The following is a 27,326-nucleotide window of genomic DNA, read 5'->3' as shown; positions in this document are numbered from 1 at the left end:
CCCTTGTGCTCGGGCCCTGGGTAAGAGCGACGAGGGCGGACGCTCCTGCGGTCCTGGGACGGCCAGTCTGAGAACTGGTGCTCGGAGCGCCCCTTGAAACGAGAACTGCTGCTTTCTTCAGTTTTCCGTTCGGTATTTTCTGGCCGTGGGTGACCTCGGCTCACAGAAACCTCGGGAAGTGGAACCACAGGTACGGGGCACAACTGTAGGCCTCATTAGCCGGATTTGCTGTCCCTTGGGGCTGCAACTCAGCCTCTGGCACCGAGGCAGGTGCGTCTGCCTACTGGGCGGGCCCCCTGGGCCGGTGGTACGGCCCGGACTGTGCCGATGGGCGGATCTGGGTGTAACCCCCTCGACTGGTGGTACGGCCCGAACAGAGACGACAGGCGGCTGAGTGGGCCCCCCCTGGACATGTGGTACGGCCCGGACAGTGACAATGGGCGGATCTGGGTGTAACCCCCTCGATTTGTGGTACGGCCCGAACGGTGACGATAGGCGGTTGAGTGGGCCCCCCTGTCCATGTGGTACGGCCCGGACAGTGACGATGGGAGCCCGAGTAGGCCCCCCTGGACATGTGGTACGGCCCGGACAGTGATGATGGGAGCCCGAGTGGGCCCCCCGGGGCCGGTGGTACAGTCCGGACTGTGACAATGGGAGCCCGGCTGAGGCCCCCTGGGCCAGTGGTACGGCCCGGACTGTGACGAAGGGCGGCCGGCGGTACCGCCCAGACTGGGGCAGTGGCGGCCGTAGGGGCGCCGTCTACCCGCAGTGTCCCAACCCTGACCCTAGGAGCGGGTGGGAAGCCAGGGCACGGGGAGGTCCCGCAGGGCGGAACGGAAACGCCGTCAGCTTCCGGCGCGCCACTTCCGACCCGGAAGAGCACTTCCGCCTGCAGCGGGCCCGCCTCCCCCCATTCCCGAGGCAGCGGACCCGGCCCAGGGGGCGGCCGGCGGCAGCCCCGTTCGTTCTCGGCGCCGCACCTTAAATGCCGCGCGCCCCTGAGGCCCGGACATGCGTCCCAGGCGACCCCCGTCAGGGAGGCGCCGCGCCACCCGCGTGACCAGTTCCTCGCGGGCCACGCCCCCCGGCCCGGCTCGCGGGGTGCGGAGGGTCCCCGGGCCCAGGCGGGCTCCGCCCTCCGCACCGCAGGCCGAGCCCCGGCGCCCCGATGCGCACGGAGACCCCGCGTGGTGGCCTCTCCGGCCGGTGGGTGACGGGGCCCCGGGAGCCCGCAGCACAGCCGCCTTCCGCGCTCGGGGCGGGGCGACTTCCCGCTGGAGGGCGGGTCTCGGGCGCGCTTTCCGGGGCGCTGCGCCTCGGGGGACGCGGGTGGGCCGTCCGGGCCCCGGAAGGCGCCTGGCCCGGCGCGGGCAGGTGCCGTGATGTCCTGTCTGGGTCGCTCCCTCAGGGCGGGCGGCCGAAGACGCGGGATGAAACGTGACCACCGTCGCCTCCGGTGCGCGCAGGGCCCTCGGGACCAAAGTCCAGCCCCGGCCCTCCCCGGGCGCCCTCCCCGGAGCCGTCCTCGGGCCCCGTCACGCCCCTTCCCAGCGCCTGCAGCTCCGGAGGAGCCGGCCCCCCATAGTCCTCGGCCCCCGTACCCCCTCCCCGCCTCGCACGCCCCACCCGAGCCCACGCCCGGCCCGGGGTGAGCGCCCCTCCGGGCCGAGGCCTCGGCTCTGCGTGCGCAGGGGTGGGGGGCGGGGGCCACAGGTGGGCCGAGGGCGGGCGGGTCGCAGCTTCCGGCGTCACTGCGGTTTCAACGCGGACACCAGGGTGGGCACGGCCCCGGGGCAGGTGCAGCCGGTCCCCCCGCCCCGGACCGGAAGGGCACGATCGCCCGCGAATTCCTTGCATTCGGTGATTTTTCTGCCCAGGGTTTTAGAAAACGAAGGTTCAGCCGTGGCTGGTTCTGGGACGTGGTTTCGTAAGTGGGGTCGGTGCCTGCCCGCCAGGCCCGGCGCTGCACCCCCCCCTCGGCAGCGCCTCCTTTGGGCCTGGGTCTGGGCTCTGGGTTTGCAGGCGACCCGCCTGCCTGGGGGGCTGGTGCCTGGGGGGCTGGGGCACGCGGCTCCCCGCTGCTCTGGAAAATAAACACGTTTCCATGGAGAAGGGCAGCTTGGTTCAGCGGCTTTTTAAACGTTGGCCGTGTTTCGGTGGAGCGCGTGGACCTCACGGAGATTTAAACTTGCAAGTGACACCTTCAAGCAGCGTGAGACAGTATCAGCGTGAAAGGGGTGTTGGGAGGGATAGAAAGATCCTTATTTTTCCGTTAATCCTCACCATAGGATATTTTTCCATTGATGTTTAGATAGAGTGGGAGGGAGGGAGAGACACATATGGATTGGTTGCCTCCAAAAGACCCGGGGCTGGGGATCAAACCTGCAACCCAAATACTTGCCCTTGACTGTGAATCAGACCCGTGACCCTGCGGTTCTCAGACTGATGCTCTGACCTGCCGGCTGAGCCAAACAGGCCAGGGCTGAGAGATTTGTTACTTGAAAGAAACCCATTTTCCAGTAGACTTGAGAACATGGAGAGAAGTGAGTCAAAAAAAAAACAACAAAAACGGAATTTTGACAGTTCTTCCACTACACCTCAGCAAGCCAACCGTACCTACGTGGTGACGTGTGCGTGTTCTGCACCACTTGTGCTTTTTGAATCGGATCATGCTGTGCAAAGTTCTCGTACCTGCCCTCAACCCATGACCAACATATTTGTCAAAACTTGCAGGGCTACAGTGTGTCACAGCAGCTGCCAGAGTTGATTACAGACTCTTCACTGGACACCTGGATAGTGTCCAGTTCCTCCGCGTGAAAAACAGAGCTGTTTGAATGTCCTTATATGTACAAGCACAGACCTCTGCTGGACTGTTTCTTGAGGGTGAATTCCCAGACGCAGACTTTCTGCATGGCAGTGTGTCAAGTCCGTAGACTTTCCAAACACTTTATCCAAAATGCTCTGCTGACCGTTTGAACCAGTCTAGAGTCCTTGCCTGGCATTTGAGGACATTTCTTTTTTTTTTTAGCCGAATTGATTGGAGTGACATTGGTTAATAAAATTATTTTCTCTTAGCTGGCTCCAGCCAAACTTTTCTTCAGTAGCGAGCATATCAAGATGAGACTAGCATCCCCATAGCTTTGTCTCCCTGTTAGATCCCAGGCACCTTCCCCGCTGGTCCCGAGCCCCTGCCTGCAAGGCCTGGAGGAGGCTATAACCCCGAGGCCATGGGGTGCGGCGCTGCGGTGTCGTAAAGATGTCTCGTGTGTGTTTCTCACAATGTCACGTTTCAGTGGACCTGGTTTCCTTTTAGCCTTCCACGGGCTCATTCTGAGGATGGGTCCAGGCAGGAGAAAGGTTAGGAGCCAAGCCCTGGCCTAGCGGAAGGGGCTGTTAGCCACCTCCTCCATGCTGGGCAGAACAGTAAAAGCTTGCGGGTTAGGTCTTGTTCTTTGTGCTGTCATGTGAGAGGGAGGGGAGTCAGACCTTTATCACTGGGGTGAGCCACTGCTCCCCGTGCCCCATGTCCAGCCCCCTCCGCCCCGTTTCCAGGAAGCCTCAGGTAAAGTAAGCTGTTGGCTCTTAAAGTCAATTTTTTTTTTTATCCTCAACTGAGGACATTTTTTTTTGCATTTATGTTCAGATAGAGTGGGAGGGAGAGAGGGGGGAAGAGAGAGAGAAACATTGACATGAGAGAGACACATTGACTGGTTGCCACCTGCACGACCCAACCAGGGCCAGGGACAAACTGCAACCGAGGTACATGCCCCTTAGCGGTAACCGAACCCGGTCTCCGGTCCGCAGACTGACGCTCTAACCACTGAGCCAAACCGGCCAGGGCTGAAAGTCAGTTTTACCTTGTCAGATGAGGGCCGCTGACCTTCAGTCTTTTGCAGGAGAGGAATCGTTTCTCACTGAGAAACTTGAACCACGTGGGCTAAGAAAGAACTGGCTGTGGGAACACACGAGCTGGAGCCCGGGAGGCAGCTGTGATTCCGGCCAGGACCTTGGTGAGTAGGACCCTCTGAGCTCAGGACCACCTGACCCCCAGCTCCTTCCAGCTCAGCATCTAAGGCAGCGGTTCTCAACCTGTGGGTCGCAATCCCTTTGTCGGTCCAACGACCCTTCCACAGGGGTCGCCTAAGACCATCGGAAAACACATATTCCTGATGGTCTTAGGAACTGAGACACGGCTCCTCTGTCCGGCTGCAGGTGGGCCTGCCCTCGTGCAGATGCGCCCACGGACAACATGAGGAGCTGTGTTAAAGGGTCGCGGCATCAGGAAGGTGGAGAACCACTGCCAGTCTAAGGGTCTTCACTGCATCCTGGAGTACCCACTGTTTAATTCTGTTCGAGATTTGAACCCCAAGCCCTGGCCAGTTTGGCTCAGTAGTTAGAGCGTAGGCCTGCGGTCCAGAGAGAAAAAAAAAAAGAATTAAACCCCAGGCTACTTTCCAATGATAAACATTGATTTCATTTGATCATCCATCATCCATGTTGCAATGACCTACCTACCTGTGTGCCACCCAGCCCTGTTTGTGCATTCTTGTACGTTACTGACTTTCACTACTGTCCAGTATTACGCTGTGAGAACCCAACCGTGTATACTCAGCTGTCCTGCCGGCAGCCAGCTGGGGGTCGGGAGCGTTGGCCTGCAGGGCCCATGTGTAGGACCTCCTCCAGGGGAGATTCTCTAGTCGGCATTGTGGGTTTGTCAGGGTGTGCCTCTTGTCAACTTCGACTGTATAATCACTTCTTCTTTTTTAATTTATTGATTTTAGAGAGGAAGTGGGGGAGAGAGGGAGGAACCGATTTGTTTATGCATTCCTTGGTTGATTCTTTTTTTTTTTTTTTTTTTTAATAAAAGTGTGGTTTGGGGAAGCACTTTTAACCTTCGTCATGTCAGATGACATATACAATAAAATTAAATTACAGCTCGTGTAATTGAACAAAAAGTAATTTCTCTATATAAATGATTAGTAGGTACCAAAATAGAATACAGTTTTTAAAATGAAATTGTGTATACATAGTTGTGTTCATAAAGATAAGTACACTATGCCCTGGCCAGTTTGGCTCAGCAGTTATAGCGTCGGCCTGTGGTCCAGAGAGACCCAGGTTCAGTTCCCGCCAAGGGCATGTACCTCGGTTGCAGTTTGTCCCCGGCCCTGGTTGGGTTGTGCAGGTGGCAACCACTCGATGTGTCCCTTTCACGTCGATGTTTCTCTCTCTCTCTCTCTTCCTCTCTCTCCCTCCCACCCTATCTGAACAAAAAATGGAAAAATGTCCTCGGGTGAGGATAAAAAAAAAAAAGAGATAAGTACACTAGTCAAAAGCTATACGACATTAACAGCAAATCCAAATGCAAAGATATTCTGAGCTCCACGTTTCACCGAGCATCAAACCACCAGTCTTTAGTCCTTTTCTTGTGTGTTCTTCTGTATCCACATTCTCTGCATCTGTTTGGATCCCTGGACTTTATTTCATTTTCTGTGCGACCTTCTCCACAGATGTATATTATTGGCTGCTGCTTTGGGGGTTGGGTGTCCACTGTTAGACCCCCCCAAATTCTAACCAGCCTATCACCCTACTCACAGAGCACTGACCCCTTGCTTGATTCTTGTGTGTGCCCTGACCATGGATCAAACCCACAACCTTGGCATATTGGGACAATACTCTAACCAACTGAGCTACCCGGCCAGGGCCTGTCAACCTTGAATATAAAATATGAATATTTTACCAGCAAAATGATTTTTTTTGGAAAAAGCAGAGGAATTGTAATTCAGGACATGCAAACTGATTAACCATAGGCCAGTCCGGGAACAGTGGAGTGGAGTGTTCTTTGTTTTGTTTTGTTTTTTATTCTTCACCTGAGGATATTTTTCTACTTATTATCAGGTAGAGTGGGAGAGGGGGAGAGAGAGAGAGAGAGAAAAGAGAAACATCGATGTGATAAGAGATACATGGACTGGCTGCCTCCCACACGACCTGACCAGGGCCAGGGACAAACCACAACCGAGGTGCGTGCCCTTGACTGGAATTGAACCTGAGACTCATTGGTCCGCAGACCACTAACTGCTGAGCCAAACTGGCCTGGATGTGTTTTTTTGTTTGTTTGTTTGTTTTTAAATATGTTTTTGTATTGATTTTTTTTTTTTTTTTTTTTATCTCCTCACCCGAGGACATTTTTCCATTTTTTGTTCAGATAGAGCGGGAGGGAGAGAGAGGAAGAGAGAGAGAGAGAAACATCGACATGAAGGGACACGAAGGGACACATCGAGTGGCTGCCACCCGCATGACCAACCAGGGCCGGGGACAAACTGCAACTGAGGTATGTGCCCTTAGCGGGAACCGAACCCAGGTCTCTCTGTACCGCAGGCCCACCCTCCAACCGCTGAGCCAAACCGGCCAGGGCTGTATTGATTTTTTTTTTTTTAGAGAGAAACATCGATGTGAGAGAGAGACATTGATCGACTGCCTCCTGCTCGCCCCCTAGTGGGGAATGAGCCTGAAATCCAAGCGTGTGTCCTGACTCTGAATGGAACCGGGACCTCTCAGTCCAGGGGATGGCGCTCAACCTATTAAGCCACACCGGCCAGGCTGGAGTGGAGTGTTCTTTATAGAGAAAGGAGGGGGCTGTTTTGAAGGAAATTTCATTGGCAGAGAATGAGAGTTTGGAATTGTGGTGGCTTTTCAGGCTGAGCGGCTGTGGCTTCTCATTGGCTGGGTTGTTGCTAGGTAAGGAAAAAATCTTACTCCTGCTGGGTGTGAAAGTTAGCTGGGGCAACCCCTACAGGGCTTTTGGGGTTCACTCACTATAATCCCCTCCCCTTGAGGGTGGCTGGACCCTAGAACTGGCTCCTAATGGATGCTGGCCAGCAAACACACAGGGAGACCATTTCTGAGATGAGGTTATAAAAAGACTTGGCTTCCTCCTTGGGTGTTCCTGATGCCAGGTTGTGAGCAGCCCCAGGAGAGGCCCGCTGGGGGAGGCCTGCCACTGACAACCAGCAAAGAACCGAGTGATGAACACCAACAACCAGGAGAGTGAGCTTAGCAACAGACCTTCCAGCCTTCAGATGAGCCCCAGCCCCGCTGCCTCGCTGCCCCTGAGCCACAGAACCTGAGAGATCATACATGTGTTTTGTTTCGAGCTGCCAAGTAGGTGTGATGTGTTGTCTACACAGCAGTGGGTAGTTAATACCCTCTGTTTTGTCTTGTTTTTTTAAGGCCTCACCCAAGGATATTTTTCTGTTGATTTTTTTCAGACAGAGTGGGAAAGAGAGAGAGAGAGAGAGACATGGAGGTGAGAGAGACACATCCATTGGTTGCCTCCCGCAGGACCCCAACCAGGGCCAGGAATTGAACCTGCAACCAAGGGAGGTGCCCTTGGTCTGGGATCAAACCTGAGACTCTTCGGTCTGCGGGCCAACGCTCTAACCACTGAGTCACACCAGCCGGGGCATTACTCATTTTTTTAAAATTAGGGAATACTGCCCTGGCCAGTGTGGCTCAGTGGATTGAGCATCATCCCATGCACCAAAGGGTCGCCGCTTCGATTCCAGTCAGGGCGCATGCCTAGGTTGCAGGCTCGATCTCCAGTAGGGGGCGTGCAGGAGCACCCCATTGATATTTCTATCGCGCTCTCCTCCCTTCCTCTCTCTAAAATTAGTAAAAACATATATATTTTTTTAATTTTTTAAATTTTAATCCTCACCTGAGGACATTTTTCCACTTTTTGTTCAGATAGAGTGGGCTGCCACCCGCTCCACCCAACCAGGGCCGGGGACAAGCTGCAGCCGAGGTACACGCCCTTAGCGGGAAGTGAACCCGTCCCCCTGGACCGCAGGCCGACGCTCTAACCACTGAGCCAAACCAGCCAGGGCAAAACATATTTTTTAAAATGGAATATTTTTCATCTTTTTTTGTAATAATGTGTATTTTTTTTATTGATTTGAGAGAAAGGAAGGGACAGGGAGAGAGCGATAGAAACATCGACAACAACTGGTTGCCTCCTCCATGCACCCCCATCACGGATTAAACCCACAACCTGGGCATGTGCCCTGACCAGGAATCAAACCCACGACTCTTCCGTGTACCAGACAATGTTCCAACCACCTGAGCCACCCGGCCAGTATTCCCCCTGTTGTGAAGCTGTTTCTTTACTTCCTGTGTGGGTGACAGCAGCACCTGTCTCAGAGGGTTTGGTGAAGGTCCACTGAGTTAATAAGTAAGTGCTCTGTGGAGATTGCTAATTATTATCACTGGTCCAGAATCGTTAGGTAAGGATCCAGTTTCTCTTTTGGATACTTATGGGTAACAACTCTCCTAGCATCAGAGATTGATAAGGCCTTTCTTCCCGGGAATTGAACCTGCAGCCGGGGTATGTGCCTTGACTAGGAATGGAACCTGCATCTTTTTGGTGTACAGGAAGATGCTCCCGGCCAGGGTCTGGTATTCTTTCTTTTTGTTGTTGTTGTTGATCTTTATTCAAGGATTTTTTTTTTTTATCCTCACCCGAGGACATCTTTGCATTTATCTCCGGGTGGAGTGGGAGGGGGAGAGGGAGGAAGAGAGAGAGAGAAACATCAATGTGAGAGAGACACATTGACTGGTTGCCACCCACATGACCCCAACCAGGATCAGGGACAAACTGCAGCCAAGCTATGTGCCCTAAGTGGGAACCGAACCCAAGTCTCTGCTCCGCGGGCCAATGTTCTAACTGCTGAGCCAAACCAGCAAGAGCTATCCAAGGATATTTTTCCATTGATTTTTAGAGAGGGTGGGAGGGAGGGAGAGAGAAACATTGATGTGAGAGAGAAACATCCATTGGTTGCCTCTTGTGTGCACCTTGACAAGGGTCAGGGGTTGAACCTGCAACCCAGGTGTGATGCCCTTGACCTGGAATCGAACCTGCGACCCTTCAGTGCATGGGCCGATGCTCTATCCACTGAGCCACACCAGCCAGGGCCTGGTATTCTTTTTATTTTGTTTGTTTGTCTGTCTCTATACCAATGTATCACATGACCTGAAAGTCCTAGTCACAGTTCTGGGGGTGGGCAAGCTCCCTCCCCCACTTCCTCCTCTTGGGTAACTACTTCTTACTGATACCCTTTGGACTTCTGTAACCGTCCCTTAGTAATCAATGTGCACCTGGTAGGGATGCACTTTGAGACTAAACAGCCTGTTACTTCTCAGCTTCTACCTGGTAGTTTCATTATCTGTTGGTGATTCTTGGAGAAAAGTGTTAGTAGGATTATTGTGATGGCTGCCAAATGGTGACTTTTTCATTTCATCGGGGTCCCTTTGTAAGGCTCCCATCTATCCATCCATCGTAAGGAAGAGCTTTCTCTTCTTCCTCTTCTACCTGTGGCTGTGCAGAGGCGGGTCCTTGCTTTGTTCAATGGGGTCTTAGTCTTTTTTTATCCTCACCCGAGGACATTTTTCCACTTTTTGTTCAGTTAGAGTGGGAGGGAGAGAGAGGAAGAGAGAGAGACATCAAGGTGAAAGGGACACATCGAGTGGCTGCCACCCACACGACCAACCAGGGCCGGGGACAGACTGCAACTGAGGTACGTGCCCTTAGCGGGAACCGAACCCGGGTCTCTCTGGTTCGCAGCGCTGAGCCAGACTGGCCAGGGCAGGTTCTAAGTCTTTATGTCATTGTCTACTCTGTCTCACTGCCCTCGGACTGTGCTAGAGGCCGTCCCCCGCAGGAGCTCCTGTGTCCTTTTGCCCTGTCCCCATCTTGGTGCACTTCCTTTCTGGGCCACTGGTACCCCAGCCCCAGCATCGGCCATTTCGCCAAGCAGGCTGGATCATCTCAGTGGAGAGACATTTAGAAACCAGGGTCAGGACAGCGGGTGGGCTTGCTGCTGTTGGGGTGCCATTGTCTCCAGGCCCTCTCCGTGGGCAGAGTTGTGAAATAGATACAGAAGTATAGAGACAGATACGTCGTGCACAGGTGTGTGTGTGTATACACATATGTGCATATACATACACACCTCTGTCCATCTGTCCATTCCATCCATCCACCCACCCATCCATCTGTCCATCCATCCATCCATCCACCAACCTCCCCATCCATCCATCCTCCCACCCATCTATCCACCCATCTGTCAGTCCATCCATCCATCCCATCTATCATCCAACTTTCTATCAAAATGCATGAGTTCTTCTACCTCCATTCAGTCTGTCAATGTGAGAAATGTTCAAACCAGTAGGGAATTCTTGTGAGTTTATTTGAGCCAAACTGTCGACAATTATCAGGAAGCAAAATCCCAACTGGGGCCAGGGATTGAACCTGCAACCCTGGTACAGGCCTTGACCAAGAATCTACTCTGTGCCCTGGCCAGTTTTCTCAGTGATTAGAGCATTGGCCTGTGGACCAGAGAGTCCCGGGTTTGGTTCCCGCTAGGGGCACGTACCACCGAAAGAAAAAAGAATCAACCCTGTGACCCTTCGGCCTGTGGGCCAACACTCTAACCGCTGAGCCACACGACCAGGGCCAGGTCTTCAACTCGAGCCACCACCAGCAGGCTGTCGGGTGTGTCCGACCTTCTCCCACGACATGTTTCAGGGAGATCTTGATGCCTCTGCCTCGTGTCTGGGCACCACTGGTTAGGGGTGGGTGTCTGCCCACTTCTCCAGGCAGAGCTATGCTTTCCCTTTGTGGCTGGTCACCCCTTGTGGGGAGATGGTTTGTGCTAAATGCTCCCCTGATTTATTCCTGCGGTGGTTCCTCTCTGGACGCCTGCCTTCGTCCCCGACGCATCTGTGGCTCTGCGACCCGACTGCCCTGCCCACCTCAAAGCTGTAGGACATGCAGTCCATGGCTCTGTCTGTCCCTCCCCCGCGTCCACTGGTGGGGTGATCTGTGCTCTTTGATCCTCACCTGTGGCCTCAGGCCTGAACTGTGTTGGCTCAGGAGCAGGTGGTGGCTGGGGCTGGGCCTCTGGGGTGTGACCAAAGCTGCCCCTCATCCGGAGCTCCCCTACGTCTGCTGCAGCCCTTCTGCCCCCAGATTGAAGTCCGAGGTGTCTGGTGGGGCTCTGGCTCCTGTCCCTGTGGGTGATCTCCGAGGGCCCTTTCTGCTTATTGTTACGGTAGCGACCCCGGGGTGGGGCGGTGCCTGCAGACTTCCTCCGGCCGCCTCTGCCCATCCTGGCTTCCTTGTCTGGCTTCCTGCCTTCAGTCCCCTCCTGCAGGCTCTGGAGGTTGACCAGAAGCCTCGAGTTCCCCATGCAGGTCTGTGCTTCTTTGCCTGTTTAATTCCTGAGAAGATTCTTCTGATCTCCGGCCTGGGGGCACAGCCTGGCCACCTCTTCGGTCCCGCAGGTCCGGGTCCCATCGGAGCCCAGGTCTCCAGCAGCATCTCCGGAGTTTCCTGCATTTCAGCCCTGAGGGTCGGGAGGGGGGTCCTCCGCTTGCCAGGCTTCTCCTGGCATCTCCTTGCCTGTCCCCAGCCTGGTGGGCTTGTTCCGGAGAAAAGAAAACAGTGTGTGACGTGAGGCCTGGCTGTGGTCTAGCACCTTGCCTGGGAGGGTCGAGACAACCAGCGTCCACTTCCATGTTTCAGGATGTCCTGAGCCCTTGCTGCGACTCCAGAGGACTTGGGCCTGCCTGTCCCCTGGGCTGGACGTGAAGGCCAGGTGGGTCTTCGTTCCCAGGCCGTCACAAGGGTTTGTCCATGGCCGGTGGCTGTTTGTGATGGTTCAGTGTCGTGGACAGAGTGGGACTGGAGGGGGAGCGTCTGTCCTGGGCTTGCTGGGCCCTGCTCTGGCTGCAGGGGCAGCGATGGTCCCTGTGTGGGTGGGCCAGGGTCCCTACAGCTGCTGTGGTCCCCGCGGGAAGCCCGAAGGCTGCCCTTGCTTGTGCAGTGGGGCACATTCAGCCCCACGGCCGCCGAGCCCTATTCAGGGAGGCTGCTGGGGTCTGGGGAGGTGCTCACTGTGAGATCGGCTGTGGACGCCCACAGCTCAGGGCATGGGGTACACAGGCAGGTCAGATCTGCCGAGAAGTGCACCACCCGGCCCTCCGTTGGCCTGGCCTATCCTTGCACGTTGATCAGTTTGAAACTGGAATCCATGACGAAGACAGTTTGGCCCTAACAAGTGGGCTCTGGCTGAAACCAGCTGCGATGTCCTGGATGCTGAGGCACCTGGCGCCGTGCTGATGGCGGGATTCTGTGGGGAGGACGGGTGCTTTTCCAAGTGTGAATCTCAACCTTGCAGAACCGCGTGGAAAGGAACACAATGCCTGCCCTGGCCAGTGGCTCAGTGGTTAGAGCGTTGGCCTGTGGATCAGAGCGACCCAGGTTTGGTTCCTTCTAAGGGCACGTACCTCTGTTGCAGTCTGTCCCCGGCCCCAGTTGGGGTCGTGCAGGTGGCAGCCACTCGATGTGTCTCTCACATGGATGTTTCTCTCTTCCTCTCTTTCTCCCTTCCGCTCTATCAGAAGATAAATGCAAAAATGTCCTCGGGTGAGGATAAACAACACCAGAAAACACAGTGCCGGTCCGCATGTGCCTGGCGCTTCAGAGCCGTTCTCGCCACCTCCAGCCCGTGCTGCTCCCAAGATGCGCGGGCCGCAGGCTGCGTTGCCTCTTTTCCAGGATGTTTTATACTTTTTGTGTTTTTGTTTCTAACCGGCGTGTGGCGTTTCAGCCTGTTCGCCAGCATTTGTGGAGCCACGCTGTGTGTTCCCTTCTGCGATGTCTTGTCTCGGGCTGCGGCAGCTTCCGAGCATGGTGGGCACGGTGGGCACAGTGTGGGCGTGGCGGGTGCCCAGGCCCGGGTCAGGCCACTGCAGTGTGTCCCTGCAGACAGACATCCGGGTTGTGGTTCGCGTTTGTTCTGCTACCAGCAGCAAGGGCTGCGCCGACCCCATCTGAAAGCAGATCTTGTGAGTGTGTCTGAAGGACCCGCAGCCCCGGCCAGTGGGTGTCACTGAGGTCAGCCTGGGCCACACAGTTGATTTCCTCTCCTTTCCTGTTCCTTGTCCCTCGAAGTGACTTTTTTTTAAAAAAAACTTTTTTCCTTTATTGATTAGAGAGAGAGAGGAAGGGATAGGGAGAGAGATAGAAACATCGATGAGAGAGAACATTGGCCGCCTCCTGCATGCTCCCCACTGGGGATTTGGCCCACAACCTGGGCATGTGCCCTGACCGGGAATCGAACCAGGACCTCTCAGTCCATGGAATGATGCTCAATCCACTGACCCACACCTGCCGGGCTTGCAGTGACTCTTGATGGTCACATCCTGACTGTTTGGACCTGGAGTGGGTGTTTCTGACTTGGGACCGTCGGTGATTTTGGCAGCACTGCGGGGGTGGCCCAGCGAGTGGGTCCTCTTGGCCGCCACCTGAAGACCAGCCCAGGACCTAAAAAGCCCTGAAACTCAGGCCGCACTGCGAGCCCCAACCTTGCGGCCTCTCCCGTCCGCCTGCTCCTGCTGCTCCTGGCGTCCGCACGCGCGGCAGCACCGGGGCCCACGCTGGCTCCAGACGGACGGTGTCGAGCGGGAGGATGACCAGGTCAGATGATCAGGAACAGGAAATCACCGAGTGACTGACGCCCAGCTTCTCCTTGGAGTGACATGGCCCTGCCTGTGGCGGGACAGGTCACTGTGGGAGCCAAGGGGCAGGACCGCGAGTCAGGGGAGCGGGAGTTCGGAGCTGACACTGAGGGTGTGCAGGTGACGGTGCTCGTCCCAGGCACGTCCAGTGACCAAGCATGGCCACTCCCAGCGCAGGCCCACCAGAAACAGGTGAAAAGCCGCAGACAGATGGTTGGTGGCCGCATGGCCTGAGGGTCAGCAGCGTGGACACTCACCGTGACATACCGCACAGCAGTGACACAGCACTTTGTGTACGTCAAATACAAGGACCACCTGGGTGTCCATCACTCAGTGATTTCTTGTCCCTAAACCACCAACCTTATAAGAACGGGGTGGTGCCGAGTCACCAGGAAGTGCAGGTTTATTGAGGGAAACACCTGCCGGGCTGCCTCCAAGTAGAGCGCAGCAGCCGGTTTGTACAGACTAAGAGTTTTTAAACTTAGGGCTGGGGTAAGGGGTTGCCCCCCGAGGAGTCGTGGTCGTCCTTGATTGGTCGGGGCTGGGGTCTTTCCGAGAGTTGTTCTTCTCGTCCAGCGGCTCTTTAGGTTTGGGTGGGGGTTTCAGGACGCTGCTCCGCCTGGCCGGAGCGATAAGCTTTGGTTTCCTGGAGTGAGGGGCTTGGGGCGAGGTTGAACGATAAGAGGCTGGGGTGGTAATATGGAAGTTAACAGACCTGAGCAGCTGCAACCAGGGTGAGTCGGTCCGGCGCTCGGCACGCGGTCCCGGGCTTCTCAGCGCAGCGGCGTCGGCGCTCTGCGGCGGGAGACACTCCCAGGAGTGTGCACGGAAACGAGCGTGAGAACTCCAGCTCCGTTCTGTGAGGGACAGGAAGGGCCGGAAGTCCTCGGGCCCGAGACTGCTTCATGCTGAGCTGGTTGTCAACCCCGTGGGGGACGCCTGGGCACAGGCCCCGTACCCTGCCACTGGGTCAGCGGGGGAACAGCGGCATCCGAAGGACAGTGACAGACGCCGTGACAGGTCCCCAGAGAAAGCAACCTGGTGGCGTTGGGGCCTTGAAATTAGGACTTGGCCTGATGGGAGGCTTTCCTGAGGGGCCGGCCCGCGCCAGGCTGGGTGGGATCTCCAGGGCCACGGTTCCTGCCCGAGCAGCTGCGAGGATGCGGAACTGGGGCCTGGGCCCCGGGGGGTGGGGGTGGGGTGTTGTGTGGGGGTATCAGTTTCTTCAGCTTGGGGGAGGAGGCATCTAGGGGTGTCTGGGCTGTCTTTTCAGGGCAGTGGGCTGACACATTGATCTGAAAATAAGGCGAATTCCATATTTACACTTTTAGTGGGCGACGAACATTTTTAGGGACGTTGAGTCCCATGAGTAATGTGTTTGCTTTCTTTACCGTGTCAGCTACACCCCTGCTCTCTGCTGGTGGCGTGCTGCCGACAGGACACAGTGTCTGTCCTTCCACCGAAACCACCGCGGCCGAGATAAGGACGCGCCGGCGGGGACATCATGTCGGCGTCCGCGAAACCCCCGGCCCCTGCGGAGCTGGCCCCGGGCTCCGAGGACGGGCCCCGGGGAAAACTGCCCCTCGGCTGGGGCTCTCTGTTCGGCCACCGAAGCGAGAAGATTGTTTTCGCCAAGAGCGACAGCCTCCCCGAGGAGAGCGTGCTCACGGTCACCATCAACGAGACCACCGTCATCGAGTCCGACCTGGGCGTGTGGAGCTCGCGGGCTCTGGTCTACCTCACGCTCTGGTTCTTCCTCAGCTTCTGCACCCTCTTCCTCAACAAGTACATCCTGTCCCTGCTGGAGGGCGAGCCCAGCATGCTGGGTGAGCGGGCCTGCCAGGCGGGCGGGCAGGTGGGTGGGGTGGGCGGGCCTCCTGCTCACCTGCCGGCCCCTCAGGTGCGGTGCAGATGCTGTCCACCACGTGCATCGGGTGCTTGAAGACATTCGTCCCCTGCTGCCTGTACCAGCACAAAGCCCGGCCCTCCTACCCACCCAACTTCATCATGACCATGCTGTTCGTGGGCCTCATGAGGTGAGGGTCTGAGCTCTTTATACACGTCATTTAAAACACTTTCCCGTCACCACAGCGAGCAGCCGCTGACTGACGTCATCATAAGGTGACTGTGGGTGAGTTTTCGAGGAAGAGGTTCCATTTGGGACAATCAGTGCACCTGGTTTTGTGGCTCTTACTGCCACAGACGTTTGATCAGATTCTGTCTGGAACAGCCACGGAACTAACCGTGGTTTGAGATTGTTGTGTCCCCTTTGGGGCAGCGCTCGGGCCACACCAGAGCCTTAGCCGTTTCTGCCGATGGACTGGCCATCTTCTGAAGGGCCGGACCCAACACGGTGTGCGGCCCGCTCAGGCTGACTCCTTGTTGAGTCTGGTGAGGGCTACAAATGGACTGACCCCCCCCCTGACACACTTCCGGCTCATTTTTAGGTTTGCGACAGTGGTTTTGGGTCTGGTCAGCCTGAAAAATGTGGCGGTTTCCTTTGCTGAGACGGTGAAGAGCTCGGCCCCCATCTTCACTGTGATTATGTCCCGGATGATCTTGGGGGAGTACACTGGTGAGCAGCCTCTTCTGGGTCCCTAGCTCACCCCACCCTGCCCACCCCACCCTGGCGGGTCTCTCCCATCCAGGACCCTGGTGAGCTCCTCCGTCTCCCTGCACCCCGGCTGGATGGCACTGGGGCTCCGCACTTCACGGTGTCCTCACCTCTGCCCTGCGGGGCTGCTTGCGTATGCGGGGGTCTTGGGTTGGCACAGGGAAGGACTGACAAGCAGTAACCTCGGTGACGTCCCAGGAAGGCAACCGCTTTCCACCTTGTGAGGGGACGCAGCCGGGAGCTCGCCTTCCCCGTGGAGCCCCGCCTCCCGAGTCCTCCCATCCACCAACTGCTCCCCACTGCCTCTCCTGCCCTCCATCCTCCCCAAGTCCAGCAAATCGGACGAATGCCCACATCTCCAACCTTGACAGGAGCCTGCCTCCAGCCACGTCACACACACCTGTTTCTTGAGCCAGCCTGTAGAGGCAGGTGCACCCAGGTTCCAGGCCAGGTGCAGGGTGATGCGCACACAGTACTCAGCCTTACATAAAGGGCGCTCATACACGCCTCTGCTTCAGTCCTGAAGATGCAAGATCTGAAAGTAGGGCAGGAGCCTGCCCCTGGCCGGCGGGAGGAGCGCCTAGGGGACAGGGACGCTGGGCGCCCACCGGGCTGTTGCTGACCGTGAGACAGTCGAGCCCGGCTGCCCAGCCCCAGAAAAGACTCAGCTGCCAGTGACGGAAACACCACAGTCTGGCTTCCAGGGTGGGGATGTGTTTAAAGAACTTGTTAGGAGGTCTTGGCAAACAACCGAGGTACCAGGACTTGACCTGGGCGCCCAGGGCCACCCGCAGACACGACCAGATGAGTAGCAGCCTCCGGCAGCGGTGTCATGAGCACCGGAGTGGCCTTGGGGTGAAGGCCTCTGCCCCCTAGGCGTGCACCCCAAACACAGAACAGTCCTCCCTGGAGGAGGGAGGTTCCCGTGCTCTCCAGTTTTCATATATATTGTCCGTCATGCAACAGAATTCAGGCCAAGACGGTGGGGAACCACGGGGGACGCAGGTCCCACTCCAGGGTCCCCTCCTGAGCTCTTGGCCTGGCCACCATGCGGGGCCGCAGGTTTGCCAGTGCACTGAGCACTTCCTGGAGACCTTGAGCTGTGCTCGGGCTGCACTGCCTGGGGACAAGGGCATGACCGTGGGTGTCTGAGGGCTGCGCTTCTCTCCTTTTTGCTGAACACGGTGCGCACATTGTCCATGCTGGCTTTCAGAAGGACCTGGACGCTGCCTCTGATCACAGCAGGGGTGCCTGTGAGGCACCCTGTGCGGGGGGCACGCTCTCCCTGTGCACGTGGACTTGCACCATTCGCATCACAGTGTTTTAGATCTCAGATCCTGGGCCCTCACGGGGCCTCCCCTGTCAGGCACTGAATCGCACACTCACCCCCAGTTTTCCCTCTTTTTAATCCTCACCAGAGGGCATTTTTCTATTTATCATCAGATATGGTGGGAGGGAGGGAGAGAGAAACATTGACGTGAGAGGGACACATCAACCAGTTGCCTCCCACATTACCCTGGTGAGGGCCGGGGACCAATGCAACCAAGGTACCTGCCCTGGACCAGAATTGAACCTGAGATTCATTGGTCCGCCGCTGGCCAACGCTCTAACTGCTGAGCCAAACCGGCCAGAGCCAGTTTTCCCTTTTAATAGAATTACCTGGAGCTCTCTCACTCCCTGTGCCATTTGCAAGTGAGGACTTGTGGAGCCCTGGGTGGGGGCGCTGTCCTCAGGAGGGGCCGGCTCTCACTCCTCCCTCCCCCTCCAGCACAGGGTCCCGTGGGCGTGGTTGGTTCTGAGTTCAGGTGAGAGCCCTCTGCTCTCCCGAGGGGCGAGCGCTGCTGTGCTCCTGGAAGTACGTCCCCCCTGTGCTCGGGCCACAGCCAGGCTCCTATCTGTTCCATCCTCTTCAGGGTTGCTGGTCAACCTGTCCCTTGTCCCCGTCATGGGAGGCCTGGCCCTGTGCACAGCCACCGAGATGAGCTTCAACATCTTGGGGTTTTCAGCTGCACTGTCCACCAACATCATGGATTGGTGAGTCCTGGGGGACGGGGGAGCATAAGAATCCAGAGCCACTCGGAATTCTTTCCTGCAGCTCAAAGCTGCACACGCCCGATACTGCCTTTTCCTAAACAGCAAAACAGTAGGTGCTCCCGTGGGGTCACTTACTTTAAAGAAAAAAGCCAGAATCTGATTTACGGGCTGATATGCAGAAGCACTCAGTAGGGCCGTGGTTGGCTGACAGTGCTGGAGGGCAGGGAGGGTGGACACTCCAGCCGAGGGACAGCAGAGGCTCCAGCTCCTGTCCAGGGGCAGGTGGCGCATCCAGAAGGCCAAACGGCTCACCTCGGGTTCCATCTCGTGGACAGGAGGTGATGCCCGCTGCCTTGGTGGCTCCTAGAAACACGATGGGCATCCCTTCCCGCCCCCGCCCGCCGCCAGGACACTGCGCCTGCTGCTCCCATTGCAGGACTTCTGTTTACAGGAGCCTCCCTCCAGGTTCTGACTGTGTGGTGGCCTTGGCCCCGAAAGGCTCCTGTCCCTGCTGTCAGCAGCTCCAAAACGCTGGGTCAGGCTCCCGGGTCCGGCAGCTCCGGGAGAGCTGCTCTGACATCGTCCTCCCCTAGGTTTTTGCCCCTGAGAGCAGTGCTGGTCCCTTTGCTTCCTGGGAACAGCTGCTGTCTGACTTTCTCTTTGTCCGTGTGTGTGCTTCCCGCGTGGCTGTCCCGTGTGGGAGTGGCCCTTGTTCTCCTGGGGTCTGTGGAGCCTGAACTGTTCCATTCACTGGCTCCCACGTGTTGGGTGCTGGGCCGCAGCAGTTGCTGATTGAGGGGAACTCTTAGTTCAGGGGGTTTTGTGGGGCCCTTAGAGCCGGGACTGTGGAGTCCTCTAGCACCTAAGAACTTGGAACCTCGGGCCCATCACTCAACTTCTGAGTGCCTCAGTTTACCCACCTGTAAAAAGGGGACAGGCACAGTGCCCTTCACAGTAAGGTGATGCCCAGGAAACACCCAGGTGGCTGTCCATGGTACTGCCCTCATCGTCACCCTTCAGGGAGGCTGCAATTACCCCTTCCACTTGAGGTTCCACACCGACTTCCTGTGTTGACGGGTAACCTCTTCTTTTCTTTATTCTAGTTTGCAAAATGTTTTTTCAAAAAAGCTCCTCAGCGGGGACAAGTACAGGTTCTCGTAAGTATCACAACTCCCTGCCCGAGGGATCCAGGATGCCCAGAGGCCTGGTGCCTCTCCCACTTTGGCTCAAGTGGCCTTTAAAAGTACCCTGTTGCAGGCTGGTGTGGTTCACTGGTTGAGCGTCGACCCTGCACCAGGAGGTCGCCGATTCGATTCCCGGTCAGGGCATAAGCCCAGGTTGTGGGCCTCATCCCCAGTGAGGGGCGTGCAGGAGGCAGCCAGTTGATGTTCTCTCTCGTCAATGTTTCTCTCTCTCTCCTCCCTTTCTTCCTCTCTAAAATCAATAAAGAAAAAAATATTTATAAATAAATAAATAAAAGTGCCCTGTTGTCACCTGGACCAGTTTGGTTCAGTGGTTAGAGCTCTGGCCTGCAGACCCAAGGGTTACATGTTCAATTCCTGGTCAAGGGCATGCACTTAGGTTGCAGATTCAATCCCCAGACCTGGCCGTGCAGGAGGCAACCAGTCAATGTAGACACCTTGATGTTTCTCTCACTCTCTCTCCTTCCCTTCCAGTCTGTCTATAAAAACCAAATGGGAAAATGTCCTCGGGTAGAGAAATACCCCCACTTCCCCATGGAGGCACCTGGAGACTGCCTTTCACTGCCGTGGCTGTGCAGGTCGCCAGGGCACACACGGGCCCTCCGTGTCATCCCAGGGAAAAGCAACGTCTAGTCTGCGTGGTGCTTTTTGGGGCTCTCCCGTGAGTCTGGGCGGAGGCTCAGGTCCCACTGTCCCCACAGGGCCGCTGAGCTGCAGTTCTACACCAGTGCCTCGGCCGTGGCCATGCTGGTTCCTGCCTGGGTCTTCTTCATGGTGAGTTTCGGGGTTGGTCTCCTGGGCCCTGCTGCCTGCGGCCTCAGTGCTCTGGGAGCAGAGTGAGTGGAAGTCCCTGGTCGTGTGGGTGGCTTGGTGTCCTGCTTTGCTGACTTGTGCACAGTGTCCGTGACGTGCCCTGAGGAGAAGGGACGGAACGTGGAAGCTAGGCCTGGTGCGGGTCTCTGAGGTTGATCTGTAGCTATGGGAGTTTCCTGAAATTCTCCTGTGAGGGTTATTAGGCTTATTGATATTTATTTCAAAATAACACATGCCCACTGATAGGATAGCAAACTGGCATTGGGTTGCTTGGCACTTGCTGTCACCCGCAGGTAACCGGGAACCTCCCATTCCCCGTGGATGGTTCCCTGGGACACTGTTGGAATTGCAGTGGCTGGTGGAAGGACCATGCGGAAAGTGCTCATAACATTCCCACCGCTGTTGGTGCACATCCAGCGGTTCCCTGTGGTCACCACCACCATCTCAGACCGAAACCCTGTGCCTGGCAAACATGACCTCCTTACTTACCCCTGCAGGGCCCCGCTGGGCCTGAGACTGACGGGGACCTGGGCAGGTCAGAGACGGAAGCACACAGGTGCATGGCTGAGCTCCATGACGGAGCCCTCGTGGGGAGTGAAGACCCAGACAGGCAGCAGGACTGGCTCACACAGCTGGTCCTCGAACGGTGACTCCGTCAACCTTCGGCTTCACGCCGCAGAGCCCGCCGATGGGTCAGTGAGGACCCGTCAGTGAGGCTGGGCACAGGGGCAGTTGTGGGCAGGTCATAGCCGGGGGAGGGGCTGGAGGAAGGTGAGAGTCCTGCCCTGGCCAGTTTGGCTCAGCGGTTGGAGCGTCGGCCTGCGGTACAGAGAAGGTGAGAGTCCTTGCACCTGCTGTTTTCTGAGTGCCTTTCGCTCAAAATGATCCTGATGCCAAAGTGGTGGATTTGGAAAAACTCTTCCCCTCCCCCTGCCCCTACCCTACCATCTACTCTTCGTATCTGAATCTTACTCCTCAGAACTTCTGAGTGGAGTCACATAGCGTCTGTTCTGTGTCTGTTTGTTTGTTTTTTATCCTTACCTGAGGACATTTTTCCATTTTTTGTTCAGATAGAGTGGGAGCGGGAGAGAGAGAGAAACATCGACCTGAAAGAGACACATCGAGTGGTTGCCACCCACACAACCCAACCAGGGCCGGAAACAAACTGCAACCGAGGTATATGCCCTTAGCGGGAACTGAACCCAGGTCTCTGAACTGCAGGCCGATGCTCTAACCACTGAGAAAACTGTCCAGGGCTGTTCTGTGTCTGGCTGATTTCTCGAACATGTCCTCAAGGTCCGTCCACGTCGTAGTGTCTGTCAGAGCTTCATGTTCAGGCTCAATGATATTCCAGCATGTGTGCGTGTGTGCATGCGTGTGTGTTTGTGTGTGTATGCTGGGTGGTTTCCATCTTTCGTCGCCAGTATTGCTGCTTTGAATGTTGCGGTGCATATATCTGCTCGCGAGCCTGCGTCCACATCTTTTGGGGACACCCAGAGTGGGTTTGCTGGATCCCATGGTAGCTCAATGTTTACATTTTTGAGGAACAACGAGACTGTTTTCTTTTTTTTTTTTTTCCTTACCCGAGGATATTTTTTCCATTTTTTGTTCAGGTAGAGTGGGAGGGAGAGAGGAAGAGAGAGAAACATCGACGTGAAAGGGACACATCGAGTGGCTGCCACCCACATGACCAACCAGGGCTGGGGACAAACTGCAACCGAGGTACGTGCCCTTAGCGGGAACTGAACCCGGGTCTCTCTGGACCGCAGGCCGACGCTCCAACCGCTGAGCCAAACTGGCCAGGGCAACGAGACTGTTTTCTACGGCAGCCACACCGTTCCACAGTCCCGCCAACAATGCGCAGGGGTTCCAGCTCTCCATGTGCCCGCCAGCACGTATCATTTTTGTTGATTTGTCAGTAGCTATCCTGGTGGCTGTGAGTAGTGTCCCACTGGTCTGAGTTGCATCTCCCTGGTGGTCAGTGACGTTGAGCTTCCTGTTGAGAGCGTACGGGGTGTGTGTGCGTGGATGTTTAAAACCCTGGTCGATGCTGTTCGGTTGCCCCCTGGAAGGCTGTTTTCGAGCGCTGGGTCCTCAGTGCCAGCCTGTCGCCCAGACGGCTGGGTGTGTGCAGCTTGCCTCTCCGGGGTGACTGGTACAGGGCATGCAGAGGCCGTGTTCACTGTCACGCAGGACTTGCCGGTGATCGGGAGGAGCGGGAAGAACTTCAGTTACACCCAGGACGTCGTGCTGCTGCTGCTGATGGACGGCATCCTGTTCCACCTCCAGAGCGTCACGGCATACGCACTCATGGGGAGAATTTCCCCTGTGACCTTCAGGTGAGCCAGCAGCATTGCCAAGACAAAGGGCATCAAAGCTGTTTGTGGAGAAGCCTTGAAGTCTTGCTTTTATAAAAGATGCCTGTGATTGCCAAGTGCCATACTGATGACCCTGATCGTGTCTCGTGATGACCAGGCCGTGGGTATTGGTGGCATTTGAAGTACACGCGTAACGTGTGTGAAAGAGCTTTTCAGGGAAATGGCCACTAGAAATCTTCACGTTGGACTAGAAAGTGTTCGGACAGTTTTGAGTCTTGTTCTGCCTGGAACAGACTGGCGGGGAGCTCTTCCGCCTGACGGGCACTGTCACAGGTCGGAAATGCACCGAGTACAACGCAAAGCTGAATTGCTAGTGTTACCTAACTTCAATCCATTCTTTTTTTTTTTAATTCCTCACCCAAGGATATTTTTCCATTTATCATCAGATAGAGTGGGAGGGAGGAAGGGAGAGAGAAAGAGACAGAGAGAGACATCAACATGATAGAGCCACATCGACTGGTTGCCTGTTGCATGACTTGAACCAGGGCCGGGGATGAACCGCAACCGAGGTACATGCCCTTGACCGGAATCAAACCTGCGACTCATTGGTCTGCGGGCTGATGCTCTAACTGCTGAGCCAAACCGGCCAGGGCCATTATTATTATTTTTTTAATCCTCACCCAAGGGCATTTTTTTTCCATTTATCTTCAGACAGAGTGAAAGGGTCAGAGAGAAAGAGAAACATCGATGTGAGAGATACACATTGACTGGTATACAGGCCCACACAGGCCCCAGGGCTGGGGACAAAATGCAAGTACGCGCCCTTAGCGGGAACCAAACCCGGAACTCTGGTCTGCAGGCTGATGCTCTAACCGCTGAACCAAACTGGCCAGGGTGAAACTTTGTTTTTCAGTGAACATTAGGGATGGTTCAAAAAAGACCAAAAAATAGCCCTGGCTGGTTTGGCTCAGGGGTTAGAGCGTTGGCCCGAGGACCAGAGAGTCCTGGGTTCGGTTCCCACTAAGGGCACGTACCTCAGTTGCAGTTTGTCCCCGGCCCCGGTTGGGATCATGTGGGTGGCAACCACTTGATGTGTCTCTCTCACATCAATGTTTCTCTCTCTCTCTTCCTCCCTCTCTCCCTCCTGCTCTATCTGAAGATAAATGCAAAAAAGCCCTTGGGTGAGGATACAAAAAAATAAAAGATTTAAAAAAAGACCAAAAAACAAAACCAATTCCTTTTAAAGAAAATAGGTGGGGTTTTTTGTTGTTGTTTTATTCCTATTATAAGAGCAATACTTGCCCGGCCGCTGTGGCCAGTGGATGGACCGTGGTCCCATGGGCTAAGATTCCCTGTCAGGGCACATGCAAGGGTTTCCGGCTCGGCCCCCGTTGGGCTTGTCCAGGGGGCAGCCAATCGATGTTTCTCACATCGATGTTTCTATCTCTCCCTTCCTCTCTCTCTAAAAAACCAATTAACACTTTTTTTTAAAGCAATACTTTTATAGAAAGTTTGGAAAAAGTAGGAAGGCAGAAAACATAGTTTAAATTCCTTGGAACCCCACGAGACAAGCACTGTCAGCGTTTCCTGTACTTGACACCGACTTGGCTCTCACTGTGTGTGGCTTTGTGCTGCACAAGGTCCCCGGGGGACCCATTTCCTGTCAGCTGCCGTGCAGCTATTGCAGGTGTGGGGGACAGCGTCTCATTCTTCAGAGAGCAAGTGGAGTGATTAGGGTAAAACGTCATAATATCCATAATTTACTTAAGTATATTTCAGTCCAGAAACGAAGCAAATAGGCCGAGTTTTCATGGTTAAGGATAGAAGACAGGCACGCGGCCGCTCAGTTGGTGCCTCCTCCTCGTTTTGACGCCTTTCCTAATAGAATGAGAGAAAGAAGGGGTTAGTGAGCGACTCTGAGAGCTCAGCTGCCACGCTATGGACGTGAGCGTGCCCTCCGTGGGTGGGTGTGGGTGGACATGGGCCGGTGTGCAGGTGGTCACTGCCCCTCTGTCTTGCAGTGTTGCCAGCACCGTGAAGCATGCCCTGTCCATCTGGCTCAGTATTATAGTTTTCGGCAACAGAGTCACCAGCCTGTCGGCCGTGGGCACCATCCTGGTGATGGCTGGTGTCCTGCTCTACAACAAAGCCAAGCAGTACCAACAGGACGCCATGCAGAGCCTGGCTTCGGCCGGCACCCGGACGCCAGAGGATGGCACGGAGCCGCTGGTCCCCAAGGACCCCAGGCTGCACCACTGAGCTCTGGGGCCTCGACGGTTGCCAGGACCCTGAGGACTGCACACTGTTCTCCTGCCTCATGGCCCCTGCCCTCTGCTACCTGCACACCCACCCCCCGGCCAGCTGGGTGGGAAAGTGGCATGTGTGGCCATTGCTGCCCCTTTCTGGGGTTTTCGGTCAAAACCAGCAGGAACTCGGATGGGGACCCCAGGCGTTGGCTTCCTGGGGGGCTGCCGCTGAGCCATTGTCATGTAATGTGAAAACCGCCTCCTGCTGCCCAGCCTGACCACAGCAGAGCTTGGGGCCTGCCAGCCGCTGCATGGCCTTCGCTGGGCATGCAGGTCCCACCGCAGGAGGCCCTGCCCTGAGTCCTCTGGGTCAAAACCACAGGACAACTGTGAAGCCAGAGCTGGGTCCAGGTGCCAACGTGAGCCACTCCCTGGTCAGTGCTGATGGACAGAACCTGTCTACCCCACGCCAGCCATCAGGCCACCGAAGGCACGTCCTGCTCCTCGGCCATCTGGGGCGACCTCTCTGCCAGAACAGAACCAGGACAATGCAAGGCCAGGGAGCCCGGTAGAGTGGGGAAGGGACAACGACACAGAAACAAGGGGCCCTGCTGCTGAGGGCTGGGAGTTGGGTGTCCTCTCCCCACCCCGGAGCCCCCACTTGGGGAACAGTCACTCAGGGAAGGGAAGGGCCCCCCTCCCCCCCGCCAAGGGTCCCTCACCTCTGGTGACTTCTGTCTGTGGAGGTTGAGGATGGACATCTGCAGTGTTGAACTGTGGGCAGGGAGGTGCCAGTATTCCCTGCTGTTCAGGACGAGGCGGCACTGCAGGGTCCCTGCAGGGCACCGTCTTCACGCAGTTGGCTCTCCTGAGTGGAGAGCACTGTCGGGTGGGGAGAACCGTCAGGTGTTTACAGTTTTCGTTATGCTGTTATTAAGAGGACAGTCTATAAAAGGAAACAGGCACAGGCGCCGTGGGATGCGCCATGCATCAGGTCGCCGCCCTCCAAACTGCCAGGGGCTCGGCCTGCTGTCCCTCAAGAGCAGGCGGACGGCCACACGGGTCTGTGTGCCCTGAGTTGGGCTGAGACTCCCAACCTAGTAGGGTTTCTGATGGGGACGTGGTCCACCGCCAGCCAGTCTCTGGGGCTTCTCCTTTGGCCTTTGACCTTTGACCAGCATCGTAGTGAGCCCTGGGGCTTGTCAGAAGCAGCCCTAAGCGATGAGCAGGTCTGGCCCCCTCCCCCCTGGCACCTGCCTGTGGGGACTGCGAGAACCACCAGAGACAAGGACCCGAGACTCGTTTCCCTCCCTGCTGTTCAGGTCCTGGGCTCCCACAACCCGATCCCTGGTTTCCCCGCCGGCTTCTCAAGTGGAAAATAATGAAAAGAGCCTCTTCGGAAGATCAGACCTCTTGGAAACAAAGAGCAATAATTAGGTCTCATTAAGTTCTGCCTACTTGAAAAGTTTGCCGTGATGAGTTAAAGTGAGGCCTTCTAAACTACAAACCACCTTTTTACGAAGCTGACCTGCGTCTGGAGGACAGTGAGATGTGTGGGTGCCTGCTTGGCAAGCTCTCCACTGTGAGGATGCTTCTCGTGGGACTCCCGAGGTTTCTATTCCCTCTCCTCCTTTTCTGCTTCCCCCCAAAGCAACGGAGGAGGACTCGTGGGAGTTGACCCGGGAGGCGGGATGTCACATTGGTCTGTGACGACCAGAGTGAAAGTACTTCTCCCGGGCGCCTGTCCCCGCCCTCGAGAAGGCAGCTGTGGGCTAGCTGCAGACCTGGGCTGTGCACAGAGAAGGGGCACATCTGTGGCAGGACTTCAGGCAGCCTTTGTCGTCTAAGCGTTTTCAAGTATTGTCAGGGATTTCCTGGTCCCACGCCCATGATGAGCCCACCCTCCACTCCTCTGTGGCTGTCAGCTGGTTTTGATTTTCTGAGTTTTTGGACCAGAAACAAAATGAAGATTTTCCTAAGTTATTATAGTAAATGAGGCACTTTCCTGCCAAGCTGCTTTTGAGACTCCTCATCCCCAGCTGTGGCACTGCCCTTGTTCGGGGCTCACATTCCTTCCCTTGGTCTCATCTCCACGCCTACATCTCCCACATCCCGGGCATTCCCAGGATAGCCCTGTGCCGAGAGTCACAACCACAGCCTCGCTTGACTGCTGTCTAATGACTGTATAGACATGGTATTTTTTTAATTAACTTCGTCGAGTTTTTATAGTATGTTCTCACCAAACCGTCTCAGATGTGCGTGCACCAGCGATGCCCTGGGTGTCATTATCCACACTGGGTCACTCTTGTGTCTGTGGTTGTGCCTTTGTAAACAAACACTTGAGCCAGGTTCAAGGCAGGTCATCTGTTCACATCCAACAATACTTAGATACTCAGACATGGTTTTCAAAACTTACACTACTGAATGGCATAAAAAGCTTCTTGTTTTTACTTTTTATTCATTTATGTTTTTTGGCAGTCCTCACCACAGGATATTTTTCCATTGATTTTTTTTTAGATAGCACAGG

At 55.9% G+C, this 27,326-nt stretch overlaps 1 protein-coding gene across 6 annotated transcripts; it reads left to right on the top strand.

Annotated features, from left to right (window-relative positions):
• Positions 1-92: 92 nt before the first annotated feature.
• SLC35E2A (solute carrier family 35 member E2A) lies at positions 93-27,326 on the top strand. 6 transcript variants are annotated; one of them, XM_036281464.1, is made up of 13 exons: positions 1,175-1,206; positions 1,409-1,456; positions 3,897-4,010; positions 6,954-7,158; positions 11,576-11,648; positions 14,972-15,398; positions 15,473-15,608; positions 16,020-16,147; positions 18,100-18,220; positions 19,324-19,377; positions 20,124-20,196; positions 22,429-22,574; positions 24,575-27,326. In XM_036281464.1, exons 6-13 carry the CDS (start codon positions 15,077-15,079, stop codon positions 24,810-24,812), a joined length of 1,218 nt encoding a protein of 405 aa, XP_036137357.1. In that variant the 5' UTR covers positions 1,175-1,206; positions 1,409-1,456; positions 3,897-4,010; positions 6,954-7,158; positions 11,576-11,648; positions 14,972-15,076; the 3' UTR covers positions 24,813-27,326. The 6 variants fall into 6 exon arrangements, with proteins under 6 accessions (XP_036137359.1, XP_036137358.1, XP_036137357.1 ...); XM_036281469.1 differs by lacking the exon at positions 1,175-1,206 and adding an exon at positions 6,695-6,735 and having other exon boundaries at positions 1,346-1,456; XM_036281466.1 differs by lacking the exons at positions 1,175-1,206; positions 1,409-1,456 and adding an exon at positions 93-190.

Source organism: Molossus molossus, unplaced genomic scaffold (assembly GCF_014108415.1).
Source record: "Molossus molossus isolate mMolMol1 unplaced genomic scaffold, mMolMol1.p scaffold_m16_p_35, whole genome shotgun sequence".
Classification (NCBI taxonomy): domain Eukaryota; kingdom Metazoa; phylum Chordata; class Mammalia; order Chiroptera; family Molossidae; genus Molossus; species Molossus molossus.
The sequence above is the reverse complement of the archived record's forward strand: the minus strand, read 5'-3'. Positions and strand labels throughout refer to the sequence as shown.

What these genes read in the sequence shown, in the direction of transcription:
- SLC35E2A (XM_036281466.1), top strand. Translation starts at nt 15,077, where the DNA reads ATGTCGGCGTCCGCGAAACCCCCGGCCCCTGCGGAGCTGGCCCCGGGC. An exon ending in GGGCGAGCCCAGCATGCTGG is followed by an intron (nt 15,399 to 15,472) that starts GTGAGCGGGCCT and finishes CCGGCCCCTCAG; the next exon opens with GTGCGGTGCAGATGCTGTCC. An exon ending in CTGTTCGTGGGCCTCATGAG is followed by an intron (nt 15,609 to 16,019) that starts GTGAGGGTCTGA and finishes GCTCATTTTTAG; the next exon opens with GTTTGCGACAGTGGTTTTGG.